Raw genomic sequence first — 19,236 nt, forward strand, 5'->3', positions numbered from 1 at the left:
ATGTCTCTATGCCCATCAATTATACATATATCTCTATGACAGTCGATTGTATCTATGTCTCTGACTGCTAACCCATGAGAGACAAAACTATACTACTTACGAAAAAGACAATTCTACAAGCAGAGGCCTGAAATGTCAATAATTTTAATAAATTATGGTTCCGAAATACACAGTTTACAAATTGGGATTCTGCTACTTCAAATAAGTCTACTGGGCTGGTTATAAATTCAGTCCCTTAGCTGGAGGAGCTGTTAAGGAAGAAACAATAACTCTGACTTCATTAATTTTATTAAAATCTTATAAGTTACTTAATGATATTCATATGCAACTAAGAAAAACCATCTGAATTACTGTTACTTAGTCTATTATTAAAACCTTCCAATACTGTAACAGTGTTTTATTTGTCACACACCAAAATAAAAACTATGAAAGTAATCCATGTTTGGGCCAGTGCTTATGCTTGGGTATACGACCCTCTACACTCGGGGGATCTGGGATAGGATCTGGGAGTGGTATCTCAGGCAGTATATGTTTGGGTCGTTCCGTGTGGTGAACACGTGTCAAGCTAAAATATCCGATAGGTGGCCTCTCTATTCCAACTTTCTCCCGCATACAGTCATCAAAAATCTTCTGCTGTTTCTTGCATCTGGAAAAACAAATACAGGTGTTTCAATGCAAACAAACCTCTCTGTAAATTATGATGGAAGAAATTTGATTACAACATGTCAGGACTAGGGAAAAATTCTAAACATATATGCACTTTATTTTCTCAATTTCAACTGTGCTTTGGTGAAAAATCTTGTTTACAGTAATCTGTTCAGAAAATTGTATATTTTAAAAATATAAAATCAAGAAAATTAAATAAAACCAGAAACTTCTCCATACAACACAGATAGCTTGGCCAATACAGGCTAACACTAGTCTCTTCAATCTTTTGGCTAATTACGTTGTCAATCATAAAACAATTACCACAACTACAATTTTAATTTCAGCACAACATTATGCCAAAAATATCTAAGGCTAAAACAAAGTTTCCTGCTTTTGTCCAGCTTTAGATCTGACTGCTCTTTCAGCAGCATCAATGACACTAAAAAATGTAACGAGCCCAAAGTGACTTGTTTTATTTCCTTGCATTTAGGGGAGTCCTATATCAACTTTATTTGGATTCACAATCAGCCTAGGAAAGACAGAAGTCCTCTTCCAGCCCGCCCCAACCACTGTCCCCTCACAACCCTGTATCACCATTGGTGACACGCAGCTGAAGAATGTGGACAGTTTCAAATACCTTGGCAGCACAATATCTAGTGACAGCTCACTGGACAAAGAAATCACTGCGAGGATCCAAAAAGCCAGTCAAGCACTCGGACGACTTCGAACCAAGGTTTTGCAGCACAAGGACATATGCCTGTCAACAAAGATGAAAGTGTACAATGTAGTTGTCCTCACATCTCTCTTGTATGGCTGTGAAACGTGGACACTCTACCGAAGACATATCAGTCAGTTGGAACAATTCCACCAGCGCTCCCTGTGATCCATTATGCGGATAAAGTGGCAGGACCGAATCACCAACGAGGAAGTCCTTGACAGAGCCAACACAACAAGCATCGAAGCCAAACTAATCCAGGCCCAGCTTCGTTGGACTGGCCATGTCATCCGCATGGATCAAAGCAGAATCCCAAAGCAGTCGTTCTATTGCGAGCTAGCCCAGGGAAACCGAAACCAAGGCCGCCCTCATAAGAGGTACAAAGACAACCTCAAGATGAACATCAAATGGACAGACCTCCAACCCTGCCAGCTCGAGCTCGCTGCCTTGGACAGAAGCCATTGGCGAGCGCTGACCAGAAAAGCCTGTTCCACCTTTGAGGATGACTGCCGCCAGCGTCTTGCTGCAACTCGGGAAAGACGTCACAGAACTGCATCACAAATACCACCAACCACCGGTGTCCCATGTCCCACCTGCAACCGCCTGTGTGCATCGGAATTTGGACTCAGGAGCCACATGCACGTCCACCGTTGAATGAGATCGCACAACTTGTCTTCCTCGGCTCGAGAGACTACCATTATTATTATATCAACTTTAATTTTCTTTTGCCCTTCCTACACCGACCAGTGTATTCAAGTATATGTGAGGAAATGGTGTACAATCTTGAAATTTATCTACGGGTTGAGCAGGACCTGAAAATCAGTTGTTGTGACTTCTGCACTCTTACTGTTACCTGTGTGAAGTAATAAAAAAAATTGGGAGATGTGAACAGTTTGGGTCAAATTTTGCATTCAAAATTGCCAACAACTATGTCTTTATCTGTGCAAGTTAGTAATAAATACACAAAATACTAATTATATACACAACTTTTACATAAAATGTGTGACTAATACATGCTGAAAGCACCTTCCATTACATTTTCAACTGAAACATAAAACAGATTCAGAATTCTTTTACAGTATGGGTGTGCTGGCATAAATATGCTTGGGATTTCACTCACACATCTTAGAGTTTCATGTCTGTATGGCTTGCTTAATCAAAAACGAAAAACATGATATGATATTCACTGTTTTGGATGCAGAATATCACTGAATTCACTGTTTAGGGTAAAATAGCAATGAGTTCATTTGGACAAAAAGGAGGCAGGGCATCTGCTCATCATTTGATGTGACTATTTTACACAAATACCCCTCCTCCACAAAACCAAGTCTGATCTGACCCCTATGATACAAAAATTACACTTGAAACATAACAAAAAAAGCAATACCCAATTTGTATAGAAATTTGCAAAAGTGGTGGTGGTGGGAATCAGAAACAAACAATGACCACTGATTGATGCAAGAACATTGCAATATAATGCAAACAACATTTAAAACTCAAACTGGGTCCACAAAGGCCATACAATGTCCAAATATAAATCAGACCTTGATTAGGTCTTCTTAAAACATAATGCATTATATCAAAATTGGTTTCAATTCAGTTCTTCAAAAATTGTTGAACAGAAAGAAGAACTGTGATGGATATGACAGGAAGGAGGTGAATAATGCAATATGGATTTTCCATACACCTATAACTGAGGGTGCCTTTTTGATGGAAAGAAAGTCTATCCAAAAAGTAGTACCCCACAGACACTGAATAGATTCATGGAATAATAGTCTATCCCAAAAGCAGTTCTCCAGAGACATCAAATTGAGGGCCCTTAATTTATGGAATAATATAGTCCATCCCAAAGGCAGATCTCCAGAGACATTGAATTGAGGGCCCTTAATTCATGGAATAAGCCCTTTCACTGATCCAAAAGGTCTGAACCAATGCTTTTAACTTGCTATCAAATATTTCATTAACAATTTTTGCAATAACATTTAATTCCATTTTATGAGAATGAAAAAAAAGAAAGGTTTTTACAATAACTCAACCTCAACAGTTTGCAGACTTTATGGACTACTTGCACTTTGGATAAGAATAAAAGTAATCATCTTGAGGATCAAAGGTCAGGGTCATTGACTGAAGGAACAGAAATTGATTCTTCACGATAACATTTGTTTTGCATTACAATCATGTACCAAACCTTGTGGATGGCATGCTCTTAGGGTAATGAAGAAGCCTATTTATTTTAAGGTCAAAATGTCAAAGTTACAGGCTGCGATACCAAAAACTGGTTCCTTGTAATGACATTAGTTGCACAAAATAAACCTCGACTCAACTTTGTGATGACTTGCACTTAGGGTAAGGAAGAAGTCTATAAATTTGAGGCTGAAAGGACAGTGGCCAAAGACGAGACTGAAAGAAAACAAATGGATTCTGATTGACACAAAGGTCAAGTTCTCAATCATATATAATTACCAGAGTTTGAGCATGACTTACATGTTGGCTAAAAATGAAAAAAAAATTTTTTTTTTTTTGGGGGGGTCAAAAGTTTAAAATTTAAGGTCAATATGACAAAGTAGAGTATTCTTCTTTTTTACATACTAACTTTATTTCTAGTTCACATACCTTGACCAGTGTGGTGGGCTTGGACTTAGATATGGATGAAACCTCTTGATTTGTGGGTTAAAATGTCAGGCTCAAAGAAAAAATGTATTTTGATGATATGATATGGTATCTAAGAGACAAAGCCATAACACGATATTCAAGATGGCTGTAGTGGTGGCCATATTGGAAGTAACATAGCCACCATTTTCCTTTATTATCAACTAGATATCAAAAGAAGTCTCTTAGTGAAAACTCCATTATTTGACAACTCATTCATTCAGAAGTTGTGATGATTTGGCAAAATCACAACTGGTGGCACTCACCAGTTTCATATTTTGCATATGGTTTGAATTTTAAAGAAAAAGAATTTCCCTGGGTGTCCTCACTGGTTATACTGGCTATTTAAAAAAGACCTTGTGTATCTTAAGTATTATTCAAAGAACCTTTAATTCCGTTTATTTTGGTATATGATTGATGTGTTTAATATGGGTTATAGAATATACAGCTTGACCTTACTTCATATGTACACCTTTCAAAAAACTGCTAGACTTCTGAGGTAAATTGTAAAAAAAAGAGCTGATAACTTTTTTACATTTGAGATATTTGGTAATTCATTCACTGCACATTCAGAGCTGTTTTGTCTAGTCTGGCAAAATTCATCTTCCCTATTTTAACAACTGCTAAAGAGAGTGTACTTTAGACTAATTCAGGCTGATTTTTTTCAGCACAAGGGAGCAGTCATTTTAGTTAGCTGTGTGTTTAAATCATTTACAATCTCAAGTACAATATCCAATGAAATTTCAGCCACAGTACATGAAAATAACATAGAGGTATGCCAAAATTCTCTCCATTGTGCATGTTGCAAAAAATATAAAAAAAACTTCATCTTACACCCACCACTTTCTCAGAAGTTCATAATATATGTAGAGCACCCCCACTATGGTGGCCATACTGGATGCTGAAGCTGAGCCATTTTCCTTTAGGACCAACTTGATATCGACAGTACTCTTTTAGTAAAATCAAATGCTGACATGACAGTCAGACAGGCATACTAGACATGAGAAGCCTTCTAGTTAAAACTCCATGTCAACCTACTTTCTTTTTTATCTAGGACCCACTAGACATGAGAAGCCTTCTAGTGAAAACTCCATGTCAACCTACTTTGTTTTTTTATCTAGGACCCACTAGACATGAGAAGCCTTCTAGTGAAAACTCCATGTCAACCTACTTTCTTTTTTATCTAGGACCCACTAAATATGAGAAACCTTCTAGTGAAAAATCCATGTCAACCTACTTTCTGTTTTATCTAGGACCAACTTGACATGAGAAGCCTTCTAGTGAAAACTCCATGTCAACCTACTTTCTATTTTGGAGGTGTAGCCAAAACAAGATTTCCATGATGGCCACTGTGATGGTCAAAAAGGACGTCAGATTGTCAACATCTTCATTAGGTCTGGTTAGATATCATAAGCTCTCCTGTGAAGTGATGACCCCATGACAACTGACTTTCTGTTCAAAGGGTGTGGTGATATCAAGTACCAACACCACCAAGAGAGCAAGACAAAGATGTACAGTAGTCCCCCTCTTGAACGTCCACCCCGACCAGCGGCCACCCGCTCCTTACGGCCAGAATCCATTGGCACCGACGAGTTTGTGTTCAAAAGCACCCATCGCGAAAGGCCACCTGGCTAACGCGACCAGCATATTAGTGCAATAATATAAAATTTACCCCTCACAAGCGGCTGCATTTTATCTGAATATGTATCCAGAACCAGTATTTTATTCATAACGTGTGTTAAGTAATCCAATTTCTGTTTCCCGATGTCAGGTTTTCGTTACTGAAAGAAGTGATGAGTAAAGTACATGTATCACTAAGGTTAATATTATATCATTTACGCCTCACGAGAAGCTAAATTTATTCCATACAAACTGAGAAAGACTCAAATTTTAATCCATACAAAAGGGTAAGTACATGCAATCCAATTAGCCTTACTGCTGTGTTATCATAAGATGTCTGGTTTAGTCACTCTGATAACAGCTGAGAAGTGGCAGTATCGATGTACAATACCCAAGTCAGCAGGAAAATGGTTTGATAGCCTTTATGGCTTCCCTTAGTAAGAAGTTGAGTTTGTTAACTTTGATAATTAGTGGCTGTTACTAATGACAATAATTGTCAAAATTACGAATCCTAACGGTCGCAAGGTCAAATCTGCGTGATGTTAATGGTACATATCGAAGCCGTTTTGGCTTCTCTCACTTAGTGTAAAGAAATATATAAAAACAATAGGGTAATAGACTGAGACTAATGAATCACGTGACAAGATCACTTCCTTTAAAAACACACGGCAATTTGTTTAGATGCATGCAAAATTGTTTTATCAGTATTGAGGATCCTTGCAGAAAACTAACGTCGGGAAGACTCAGATAAACAATACTGTGAAAGATAATGAAACAATTCTGCAGAAGTGGGCAGATGAAATGGACGGAGAAAGGAAGATTGTTTGAGCCAGGAGACATTTGTATCCTGATTTGAATGACAAGAAAAAGCAACAATTTTGTCAGTTGAAATGGGATATGACGACTTTACCGCAAGTAACGGATGGTTGCACATATTTCAAGTGTGACACAATATTAAGTGTTCTGTCCTTAGTGGAGAATCAGCTGATGTTAATAATGAAGCTGTCGAAGATTGGAACAAAAGACTAAACGATATATGCAGAGGATATGACAGCAAGGATATTTTTTCTTGTTATAGGACTGGATTGTTTTTTTAGACTGTTACCAACAAAGTGACAGATGATGTGATCTGTAACATAATTATAAAGACAGTTTTAAAACTATATCAATGGTTATTCAAAGCATTCTTTTGAAAATGATGACACAGTTTGTTTTACATTTATTTCACAACATGCATGTGATTTTTTAATGAAATATTAAATGTTTTAGAATTAGATGTACTTGTGAATTTCTTCATATGTATTTACTATTCGCATTTGTCATCCCCCTCTAGAAAGACCACCCACATTATAAGGCCACTTCCCTGCTGCATTAGGGGTGGCCTTATAAGAGGGGGACTACTGTACATGAGAGCTGTTGCACAGAATGTTCAGAATGATTAGAGATTAGTCTACAGAGTGACATAACAAAAATAATAACAGAGTGACATAATAAAAATAATAATAAGAATTTTAGATATCTGATTAATCCAACTGAATTCCATTGAAAATGCAACCTATATAACAGCTCTTTTAAAGGCCAGCCATATAAATGAAAAGATATACAGACACTAACGCAAATTTTTCCTTTATTTATGATGATCTACAAAAAATTAATACCAAAACTTACTTTTAACTGCTTCAAAATTTTCATATTTTTATAGGGAGTGATTAGGTGCTCTTTATAAGTACTATGCACTCATGTAAAAGAACAATGACAAAGTCAAGGACTGTTTTACTGCAAACCAATTAAATGTCATTTAACAAATGAAAAAGGAAAATGAAGCAAAATCATCAAGATTTTGAAATACTGAATATCACATGTGTGTTATATGGCAGAACAAAACTTTCACCTCATTCTATATACATCATAAAATATACTAATTTCTGTAAAAAAGTGCACAAAATCATAACTGTAAGCAAGTTATTAACAGCAAAAAAATGAAAAATCTATTTTCTGAAACTATTCAAGAGAATATAAACTTGATCTATTCATTTACATAACTGGAGGAAATGCAATCAGATACTGTAAATCCTTACAATAGTGAAACTTACTGTATTGAGAATTACTTAGTATAAAAATACATTCCCATTGCACCCCTGACAGCACTTGTACATAAACATATTGCTTCATTATAATGGATGCCTTGCTCTTACAAAACAAGGACTCCAAACCATTTGTTAAAATAAGGAACTACCGTAATTCAATTCCCAATAACAAGTAAACTAACCATACAGTTAAATCCCCCTGTGATGTCAAGTTCCTTGCAGAGCTTTAGTTTTGTTAATAGGGGAAACAACCCCTACATTTGAGGAAAACTGTATATTCTAATCTTAATTTACCATTAACAGACCTTAACAAAAAGCAGTGTCTTATCAAAACAAAGCAAAGTGAAAAATGAGCAGATACTTTATATGATTTGACTGAGCACTGTGATTTAACAAGCAATCACTTAACAAGACTGAGAAGTAAGGCTTAATGACTACTCAGATGACTGGACACTGTGATTTAATAAGCAATCACTTAATAAGACTGAGAAGTAAGACTTAATGACTACTCAGATGATTGGACACTGGTTTAATAAGCAATCACTTAAAAAGACTGAGAACTAAGACTTAATGACTACTCAGATGACTGGACACTGATTTAATATGCAATCACTTAACAAGACTGAAAACTAAGAGTTAATGACTAGTCACATGACTGGACACTATTAGTAAGCATTAACCTCTGTGACTTACGGCTTAAAGATCAGATCTCTGGAGGAAAAGTCGATGCATTCATGGAACTTTGTAAATTCATCAGCACAGTGCTTCTTCACTTTGCCGAAAAATTCAAATCCACACCTAGTTATTTCCTTCCCCTCGTTTAAACATTTTCTGGGATCCAGAGTTTCATGATAACAAAGCATGAACTCCTGAAAGGAAGATAACACAACGGTGAATAAGCAGCTGATCAGATCTGTTTATGACATATATATCTTATGTAAGAATAAAAACCAAACCCTAAACATCATTGTAACTACTGTAACAGGACTATAACTTGGTACTTATCTTTTAATCACCCTATTGCTCTGCCAATATGCAGTAAATATGATAACAATACAGGAATGGAAGCACCCATCATATAGCACTTAACAGTGAGGTCCCAAAATGTTACACAATTCTTCTTTTGACATTCACCTTTAACCATGATCATTCATCTCAAAACACGTGCAATGTACAGTAGTAATCCTGGTTAATGGTCACTTATCCAGGGACACATTATTTTTCCACAAAAAAGTACAAGAAACTGATCAGAATTAACTCCATATGAATAGCATTATTTATATCTCAGTGTAAATATCTTTACATTGTGTGATGTCTATGACCTGGTGAGTTAAAATAGGATGCATGACACACACTTTTGGATGCATGAGGATTGCTGCACAATACCATAATTACACATCTTAAATGGCCAGGCATGTTAGAAAAGGATGTATGATTCTCATACCTTGATGTATGAGGGTTTCTGGGCAATATGATAATTACACAACTGAATGGCCAGGTGAATAAAAAAAATAAACATGAATGATACTCATACCTTGATGCACTATGACTTCTAGGCAATGCTTCAATTACACATCTGAATGGCCAGGTGAATAAAAGAAAGAATGAATGATACTCGTACCTTGATGCACTATGACTTCTAGGCAATGTTACAATTACACATCTGAATGGTCAGGTGAATTAAAAAAAAATGAATGATACTCGTACCTTGATACACGAAGACTTCTAGGCAATGCTTCAATTACACATCTGAATGGCCAGGTGAATAAAAAAAAGAATGAATGATACTCGTACCTTGATATACGAAGACTTCTAGGCAATGCTTCAATTACACATCTAAATGGCCAGGTGAATAAAAAAAAGAATGAACGATACTCGTACCTTGATACACGAAGACTTCTAGGCAATGCTTCAATTACACATCTGAATGGCCAGGTGAATAAAAAAAAGAATGAATGATACTCGTACCTTGATACACGAAGACTTCTAGGCAATGCTACAATTACACATCTGAATGGCCAGGTGAGTTATGTATGATATTCATGCCTTGATGCATGGGGGCTGCTGGGCAATACCACATTGTTCATACTAAAAGATGGACTGTTATTAATAATGGTCAGGACACTTTATTAATATGCATGGATCTCATGCTTTATAGAATTCATACATGATCTTTATGATATAAGCCCATATTTAAAGTTCATTCGGTTCATTTTTTGTGTTTTTTGGCTCAGCAACACAAATAGGTATTTTTTAGTGCTGAGGTAATTGGAGTAAAGTGCCCTGCCCAAGGTATCATGGCTTTCAAAGGGGTACACAGGGGTAATAACCTCAGTCAGTCACACACAAAATCACTTCATGTGTGGATCTCATTCATCAAACTTGCCTGAGATTTTCAGGATTCATAATATAAATATTCCCAATTTGATAAGAACTGGACTAGAAATACTATATGACTGATAACAAGCATTTGCTGATGGATGCACAATGGACAATGCATGACACAACATGTACATACCATAAGATTTTGACAGGTAAAAAGTAAAAATTACAACAAATGGACAGTTTAAAGTTCAACTTAAAAATCAATATAATGTACCAGTGAGAAGAGTAAATTAGTGTCTGATCTACTGTACTGGCCTTGTACTTGTTATTGTCATTGATAACAAATGTCCCTTTTCCATACAATTTTTATTGCATGAGCTTCTGAAGATGGCCAGTGGCTGTACCTTGTCACTTAAATCAGGGGTATCCAACCTTTTCTCAGCTGGGTGGCCAAAAGATAAAATGCTTAAAGTTGTTGGCCACAGGATCAATCAAGAAGAGTTCCTTATCACTAATTATGCATATGAATTAAAACAATATTTTCAAATGGACTGCTTACATGAACACAGGCTGCACAATGTGAAGGCTTGGACACTCCCAACTTGTATGCATGAAACTAGATGACCAACTTCAAAAACTCACCTTAACATGATCTCTAACTGGACTTGATATCTTGGGAATAAAACTGGCACTCAAACCCTCACAAATGAAAAAATGAGTAGAAGTCTGACCATCCTTGCCCAACATGTTGAAAATTTATAAGACAATAGGCTTTAATCTCTGAAACACTTCTTGAAGTTGCATATTTTCCCTTCTGCTGAAATGTTAAGTTTACAATCTGGGTTTTCAGATCCCGAGTGAAAGTTTAACCCCTGTGATTATCATGATCTACTTGAGCGTTTCTCAAACTTATAACATTTGTGTATTCTTTTGGGTCATTGATCTTATTGGCATATCCCTTCTCCATGTGCTGTAGTGTTTTTATTCACAGTGAATTTTAGTGATTTATTTTCGGCCCTGTACCCACTGAAACCTTTTTGTGTACCACACTCTGGGAAACACTGGTCTTCTTGCATCACATATACAACAGTAAATTAAATCAGTTTTGACCTTGAAATCTGATTACTTTGACCTTGAAATCTGATTACTTTGCATAATATCATTCCTAGTGATTCATCAAGTTCCTTGAGCATCCCTCATTCAACCAATACGATTGATTAATTGATTATGACTTTTCATGATTGAGTTTCCTTATTAAATTAATATTACTAGAGTGGGAAAAACTTTAAAAAAATATATTAATTTAATAACACTATTATAAAAAGAATAGTATTTACTAAGCTAAATTGATGACAGTATGAGAAATATTTAGTCTGATTTATGCCTTATCCATTTTTGAAATATAATTTAGCCATGATATAAGCAACCTGTTTTAAAATGGCAGGCAACTGTGAATGTGAACTTTTTGACTTTTCTGGAAAAAAGAAACAACGAAACGTGTGGGACAAAGTGTAGGTTCCAGAAAGAGGGATATGGTCATGCTGACATTCTAAATCTGACAATAGTGATTGGCATGTTATGCAAAAGGAAGACATGTTCAATAATTAGAGCAATGCTGCTGGTGTCATAGTAAGTAAATCATGGAAGCATAGTGGCCTGTGAATTATATTTTGTACACTATAGATTAGGCAGGGGCCCATCAGTAAGCTTTGCATATGGACCGAAATATCTTAGTTACACCACTGAGCAGACCATATTTTTGAAACTCTGAAGATTAAATGGATCTTAGCTCTATTTGTTACATTAGATGATTTACATTGTGTAATATCTAATGGGAATTAAATATGGCATCAAGTTTCATCCAAATATGGAGTGTTTCTAACCATGCCTTGAATCTTGACTCCACGAGTTTTTCTTACTTATTGAGAGTTTTTAAAATTTTATGTTTAATGTCTTTTTGCACACCAGCTTCATCTTAAAATTCATTGTCAAACATTCTTTCCAAGATATTGCTGTCCACCTTAATGAATGATATACTGTAAAATACATGTAAACTTTCCTTAGTTTAACTTGTAAATGTATAGTAGTAGTTCCAGGCATCAAATGCCTGATCAACTTTGTAACATTAAATGGGTGTGTCATAAAATAAGGGCTCAAAAGAGAAGATGACTAATACTGGTACCATAAGGAACCCTGAGACGGCTTGTGACAGCATGTTAAATGTTGTCAAGATGAATTCTCACATGTTTTAGCTACTGCTGCTCAAACATATGCAGTCAAATGGAGCATGTATTAAAGGTACTGACCCCATTGGGATAGTTTTTTACTTTTACCTCAAGATATTTTTTCTTCAACTAATAAAATGGGATTTATATTTGTTGCAATAAATAATTGCAATATTTTTTCAATTATAATGGTATTTAAAACAGAAAACTAAATGAACAGATATACTGAATAACAGCAATCAGATAATAACCATGGTTGTCATCATCACCATTAAGACTTCCACCATCATGTACATGAAATTTTGTGTTGTTAAACACAAAATGAGAAATTACCAAAGAATCTGTCTTACAATACAATACTAGATGCACATTACGACTTCAGGTTCTCTTTGTCCTCATTTGTGCCCTCACTTTGTGTTACAGTCATTTCCATCACAAGCCTGTTTCAAATAAAATGAAAAGGGTTTCTTTAAGGGCTGATCTAGTTGGCATGTACAAAGCTACTTCTATCATTTTGGGGCATTAAACCTAAATCAGTGATGAATTTTTTTTTTTTTTATATACAGGACCAGGGTTGGTGACTTAAAACAAACACAAGCCCTGACTGAAATTACACAAGCCAGGACTCTAATTTCCATATGCCCAAAATGTACCCTTCTTTTAACAATATTTGTCACAAAACCTTAAATTCATTTTGGTGGTTTGAAAGTAATACAGGTGTCATCAGTATTCATCACAATATTTGCTAGAGACTGGATGGTAGTGGTGTTCAAACTTCTCTACTGGATTATGTGAGCGTATCCTGGTCAGAACCAAGTTGATGTATGTCAATATGTTGTTTGCAGTATGTGCAAAGAATTGCCTCTCTCTCACCTTCGTTTTATTTTACTAGGGTGCTTCACAAAATAAAAATCCATCAACCAGTTCTGAAATTTGTTTTTGTTGAGCTTTGTTGAGATTATTTATAGCCAATTGCTTCCTAAATTGGCTATAAATATGAATCACATTTTAATACTAATTTTGAGAATTGAAATGATTATGCTTTGCGTTTTATAAATGCAGTAAAATCTGGCTTCAGATAAACTTTGCCGCTGTCCAAAAATTTGTCAAAAACCTATAATACATATGGCTTAAATATTTTCATTCAGCACAATATGTATTAACTTCTGTTCTCCTACAAATTTTTGGCATTTCTTTGACTTGCCATTATTGGCTTGTTCCATGTCCTGATCGTACCTATGCAAATTAGCACCATGGGGTCACCTACTGCAGTTGTCATAGACATCTCACTAGCTATTGTCAGCCAATTAAGTAATATGTTAAATGGTGGTTTATACCTGACCTCTTTGCCTTTTAATTACTGCCATTTAAACTGCCCAAGGGATAGTTTTACATCAGCTATAATCATGACTGTTTACCAATTATATATGCTTATACCGAAAGTGTTTTTTTTTTTAATTATTATAAAGATTACTGAAAATTGTTTTCTTGAAACCTAATGGTGTGTGGGGTTTGGGAGAACAAAATCATGCTTTTAGCATGACATGCCGTGTTACAATCTCCATTTCACATAGGACAGTGGGAATCTGATTTTAATGGATTGCGATACATTATGGCAAGTATGTGAACATATATCAGAGAGTTCAAAGTTTCTTCTGACAATTTTGATTATTTTTTTGACAAGCCCGACAGACAGCTCTTTTAGAATACAGGATGGGCCCAATCTGAACTTAGAGGGGCCCCAGACATCAGATTTTATAAGCACAGATAATGGTTCACTTTTTAGTGTTAATCTGTGTCAGAGCAGAACACTCTTGTATTCAGCTGACTTTTACCTGACTGAAGCTGCTGATGCAAGAAAGGAAAGCAGCTTCACAAGGCCAGAGCAATGCCTGTTAACTATATAGTGTGTCTGATATCAATGGCAAGCGATAGACGAGCAAGTAGTTTTCTGCCCTTTTTCATTACATTAATGGTGGAAGAAACCACTGGTATTTGGCACTATCGGTGCAGGAGTTTTCAGCATTTGGCTCTATCAGGTGGCCCACTTTTATACAACATTCATCAATTTAAAATTTTTCAGGTCAAGAACTTTTGGCCACGCTGGTGTTCTGTTTTGACAGGGATTACTACTAAAAAAAGTCAGTGTTCTGAAGGATTTAATGCCATTGTTCAAGTGAAGAGGGATTTTACATTCGTGTACAAAGGTCAGTTAAAATAAATTTATTGCTAGAGAGCAGTAGATAGTCCGTGAAAGCCAAGGAATGAAAATTCCAGCACAACCAGTGCCAAGCACCACTGGTCTTCGCCACCAATATTGTCAAAAGAAAAAAAAAAACCACAGAGAACTATAAGCTGGTCTGCAGGAAATGACTACTGTGGATGATGGAGCTTGGTGGTTAAGATGCGATACTCTTGCAATGAATACAGAGCTGTTCTGTTCTGACAGCGATTAATACTAAAAAGAAAGTGTTTAAAAGGATTTAATGCCAAGAATCAATGCAAGAGGGATTACAATTACCGTCTAAAAACAAAGGTCAGTCAAAATAAATTTATTCCTTAGGTAGTTAGTAGTGATCGGCCCGATAATCCTTATGTGTAAGGGCACAGGTGCTCGACGCAAGCTTGATGTTAAGAAGAAAAAAAACCAATCATCTAAAGAAAAAAAAATCATACAGAGTGGCAAAAATACCTTAGATTACCCCGATGACCCGTTCTGACATAGGACCCTCTGTATCATAATATATAAGAGAGAAGGTACGGAACTTCCAAATATTTCGCTCCACCCATGACCCTTGATTTTCTTCTGCTGTTTCCGTCTTTAAAGGCACGCGACCATACTATGTGGCTTGTTTTACTTCTGAGATATTTTTCTATCCATCAAGCCATCATTGACTTTTCTGCGTTATACCAAACTGAAGTTATGGGCTCTGAAACGTGCGATTTTTGCGAAGTTTTCCTTTGTGGACACTTCCGTGCTCATCTGAAAACTGGTGACAAGAGCGATATGGACAATGTTTTCAACTCTATGGTGCATCCTTTCTTGAATTACAGAACAGCAGTAGATGCAAAAGTAAGTTTTTCACTTACCATTAACTCGATTCAACTTTAAGAATCCTGTTCCATGCAAGTATTATACATTGTCTTCTTCACTGCACAACACATCGTATACATGCATCTCTATTTTCAAAATAGGCGGCACTAACGTCAACGCCAAAATATGATTGGCTCAAAAGGTTATACTTATTATCATAGGAGCACGGAAGTGTCCACAAAGGAAAACTTTGCGAAAAGCGCAAGTTTCGGAGCCCGTAACTTCAGTTTTTTCTTAACATCAAGCTCGCGTCGAGCACCTGTGTGTAAGGGTACAGACAGTTCAACAAGAATGATGTCTATATGGTTGTTCTCCGCCACCAGTCATGTTTGAAGAAAGAATAAAATAGGCTGAGCTAGTTGAACTTTAACTAGTCCGACAATGTAAGACGTATCACATGCTATTTATGTTTTAGTGCCCAAAACAAATATCAAGGCCGAGGTCTTACACTGTAGGACTAGTTTATCCCCCTCCCCCCCCCCCCCCCCCCCCCCGTGTACTGCCATCACTGTAATTACTCATTATTTACTTTGCACTGATTGTCACAGTATTTTCCGAAGTGAAGCGCCCCAGCTCGCATGACCGGTGTGGTCAACGTTAATTCGGGAACGGTCAGTTCCTCGTAGCTTGGTAGATAATCAGATTCTCTCCAAGGCATCTTCGTCTGCTGAATACGAACGCCCTCTGCCCAAATGGAAAGGGTAAAATCAGGGGACATAATTATGAAAAGTTTGAATATTCTACCCCGAAGCGGAATCCGCACGCAGAATAACAATCCAATGACAGTTATCCGTTTCGCGTTTCTTTTATGAGACAAAAACTTTTCACTAAATAGCGACAAAGTAATATGAATAAAATTCACATTTCCATTTCTCTTATCTGTGTTAATGAAGAACTTAGTGGTATACCCCGATCTTTCTATTTCAGGCTCCATAACTTGGAATAAAATAAAAAAAAAACCTCAAAACAAAACAAAACAAAAACAAACAAAAATCCCATAAAAAATAATAAAACAGCAATATCAACTAAATAGAAAACAAACGAACAATGCAATACATTATTGCAAGTGAAAATGGACATTTCTTCAACACTGATGGTCATCTTCGAAAAGCTTCACAAAAAGTCACACTGTTGTTTGATTTGCTTTCCTTCAAATATTACAGTGCAAGAAAATTAAATCACTATTAATAAATAAAATAAAAAGAAACATTTATATAATTTGGAACAGAAATACCATTTTAATCATATTAAGACAATGACTAAAATAAAACAATGATGATAAACTAATTAACACTAATTGCTATACTCATGTCGGGCACAACATGCTAAACATAGAGAACAAATAAATGTAGGTACATAATATGTTGTTTAAAAAATAACAAGTCATTAGTCAAGGTCAACTGTAAACTCATTTAATGATCAAGGTCAACCACACAATATATCAATATATATATACATAACATATAATCATGGGAAAAACCCAGCACACAATGCAAAATAAAAACACATAGCATCTCTCACATCAATAAAACTATATAGTAGTGCAAGGCATGCTAAGTCTCTTAGATCCATAGTACTGTGTAGTAGTGCAATGAGTAATTACTCTCAGATCCATAGTACTGTGTAGCAGTGCAACAAGTACTTACTTTCCGATCCATAGTACTGTGTAGCAGTGCAATGAGTAATTACTCTTAGATCCATAATACTGTGTAGCAATGCAATGAGTACTTACTCTCAGATCCATAGTACTGTGTAGCAGTGCAATGAGTACTTACTCTTAGATCCATAGTATTGTGTAGCAGTGCAATGAGTACTTACTCTTAGATCCATAGTACTGTGTAGCAGTGCAATGAGTACTTACTCTTAGATCCATAATACTGTGTAGCAGTGCAATGAGTAATTACTCTCAGATCCATAGTACTGTGTAGCAGTGCAACAAGTACTTACTCTCAGATCCATAGTACTGTGTAGCAGTGCAATGAGTACTTACTCTTAGATTCATAGTACTGTGTAGCAGTGCAATGAGAACTTACTCTTAGATTCATAATACTGTGTAGCAGTGCAATGAGTAATTACTCTCAGATCCATAGTACTGTGTAGCAGTTCAATGATTACTTACTCTCAGATCCATAGTACTGTGTAGCAGTGAAATGAGTAATTACTCTCAGATCCATAATACTGTGTAATAGTGTGATGAGTACTTACTCTCAGATCCATAGTACTGTGTAGCAGTGAAATGAGTAATTACTCTCAGATCCATAGTACTGTGTAGCAGTGCAACAAGTACTTACTCTCAGATCCATAGTGCAATGAGTACTTACTCTTAGATCCATAGTACTGTGTAGCAGTGCAATGAGTACTTACTCTTAGATCCATAGTACTGTGTAGCAGTGCAATGAGAACTTACGCTTAGATCCATAATACTATGTAGCAGTGCAATGAGTAATTACTCTCAGATCCATAGTACTGTGTAGCAGTGCAACAAGTACTTACTCTCAGATCCATAGTACTGTGTAGCAGTGCAACAAGTACTTACTCTCAGATACATAGTACTGTGTAGCAGTGCAATGAGTACTTACTCTTAGATCCATAGTACTGTGTAGCAGTGCAATGAGTACTTACTCTCAGATCCATACTACTGTGTAGCAGTGAAATGAGTAATTACTCTCAGATCCATCGTACTGTGTAGTAGTGCAATGAGTAATTACTCTCAGATCCATAATACTGTGTAGTAGTGCAATGAGTACTTACTCTCAAATCCATAGTACTGTGTAGCAGTGAAATGAGTACTTACTCTCAGATCCATAGTACTGTGTAGCAGTGCAACAAGTACTTACTCTCATATCCATAGTACTGTGTAGCAGTGCAATGAGTACTTACTCTCAGATCCATACTACTGTGTAGCAGTGAAATGAGTAATTACTCTCAGATCCATAGTACTGTGTAGTAGTGCAATGAGTAATTACTCTCAGATCCATAATACTGTGTAGTAGTGCAATGAGTACTTACTCTCAAATCCATAGTACTGTGTAGCAGTGAAATGAGTACTTACTCTCAAATCCATAGTACTGTGTAGCAGTGCAACAAGTACTTACTCTCATATCCATAGTACTGTGTAGCAGTGAAATGAGTACTTACTCTCAGATCCATAGTACTGTGTAGCAGTGCAACGAGTACTTACTCTCAGATCCATAGTATATTGTGTAGCAGTGTGATGAGTACTTACTCTCAGATCCATAGTACTGTGTAGCAGTGCAATGAGTACTTACTCTCAGATCCATAGTACTGTGTAGCAGTGCAGTGAGTACTTACTCTCAGATCCATAGTACTGTGTAGCAGTGCAGTGAGTACTTACTTTCAGATCCATAGTACTGTGTAGCAGTGGAAAGAGTACATCTTTTCTCTCACATCACATCTTTAGTACCATGGCATACCAACTTAGTAATTACTGGATCTCAAAAGTTCCGAATAGATGATGGAAATTATTTGCTAGTTCAAAACACTGCTAATAATAAATGAACCCCTTTTGGGCAGTCATCATGCACCACATAACATAACCCCATGTCATACAATGTAAGACATTCACCCTGATATTTATGTTTTGGAGGGTCTTACATTGTAGGACTACAGAACCCTGTGCCTAAATCCATACAAGTACCTTCATTTTTAAAACGTAACTTGTATCTAAGAATAAGAGAGGGCAGCTGTGTATTTTTGGATTGAAATAATATTTGTCTTCAGTGCTTGTCATATAATAGATAAAGATATATTACTTAGATTTCAGGCATAGTTTTACTATCCGGAATGTGAATTGTTATATCCGATGAGTCCGAGTCAGCATTTGAGTTGTCGTTGGATTAGAGAATACCGGCG

At 36.3% G+C, this 19,236-nt stretch overlaps 1 protein-coding gene across 1 annotated transcript; it reads right to left on the reverse strand.

Annotated features, from left to right (window-relative positions):
• Positions 1-128: 128 nt before the first annotated feature.
• Positions 129-16,075, reverse strand: LOC149792116 (NADH dehydrogenase [ubiquinone] 1 alpha subcomplex subunit 8-like). Its single transcript, XM_089970639.1, has 3 exons — positions 15,893-16,075; positions 8,413-8,588; positions 129-646 (listed from the first exon to the last, which is right to left on the reverse strand). Exons 1-3 carry the CDS (start codon positions 16,019-16,021, stop codon positions 424-426), a joined length of 528 nt encoding a protein of 175 aa, XP_089826765.1. The 5' UTR covers positions 16,022-16,075; the 3' UTR covers positions 129-423.
• Between the last annotated feature and the right edge of the window lie 3,161 nt (positions 16,076-19,236).

Source organism: Sinohyriopsis cumingii, chromosome 9, assembly GCF_028554795.1.
Source record: "Sinohyriopsis cumingii isolate HCF-2022 chromosome 9, ASM2855479v2, whole genome shotgun sequence".
Taxonomy (NCBI): Eukaryota; Metazoa; Mollusca; class Bivalvia; order Unionida; family Unionidae; genus Sinohyriopsis; species Sinohyriopsis cumingii.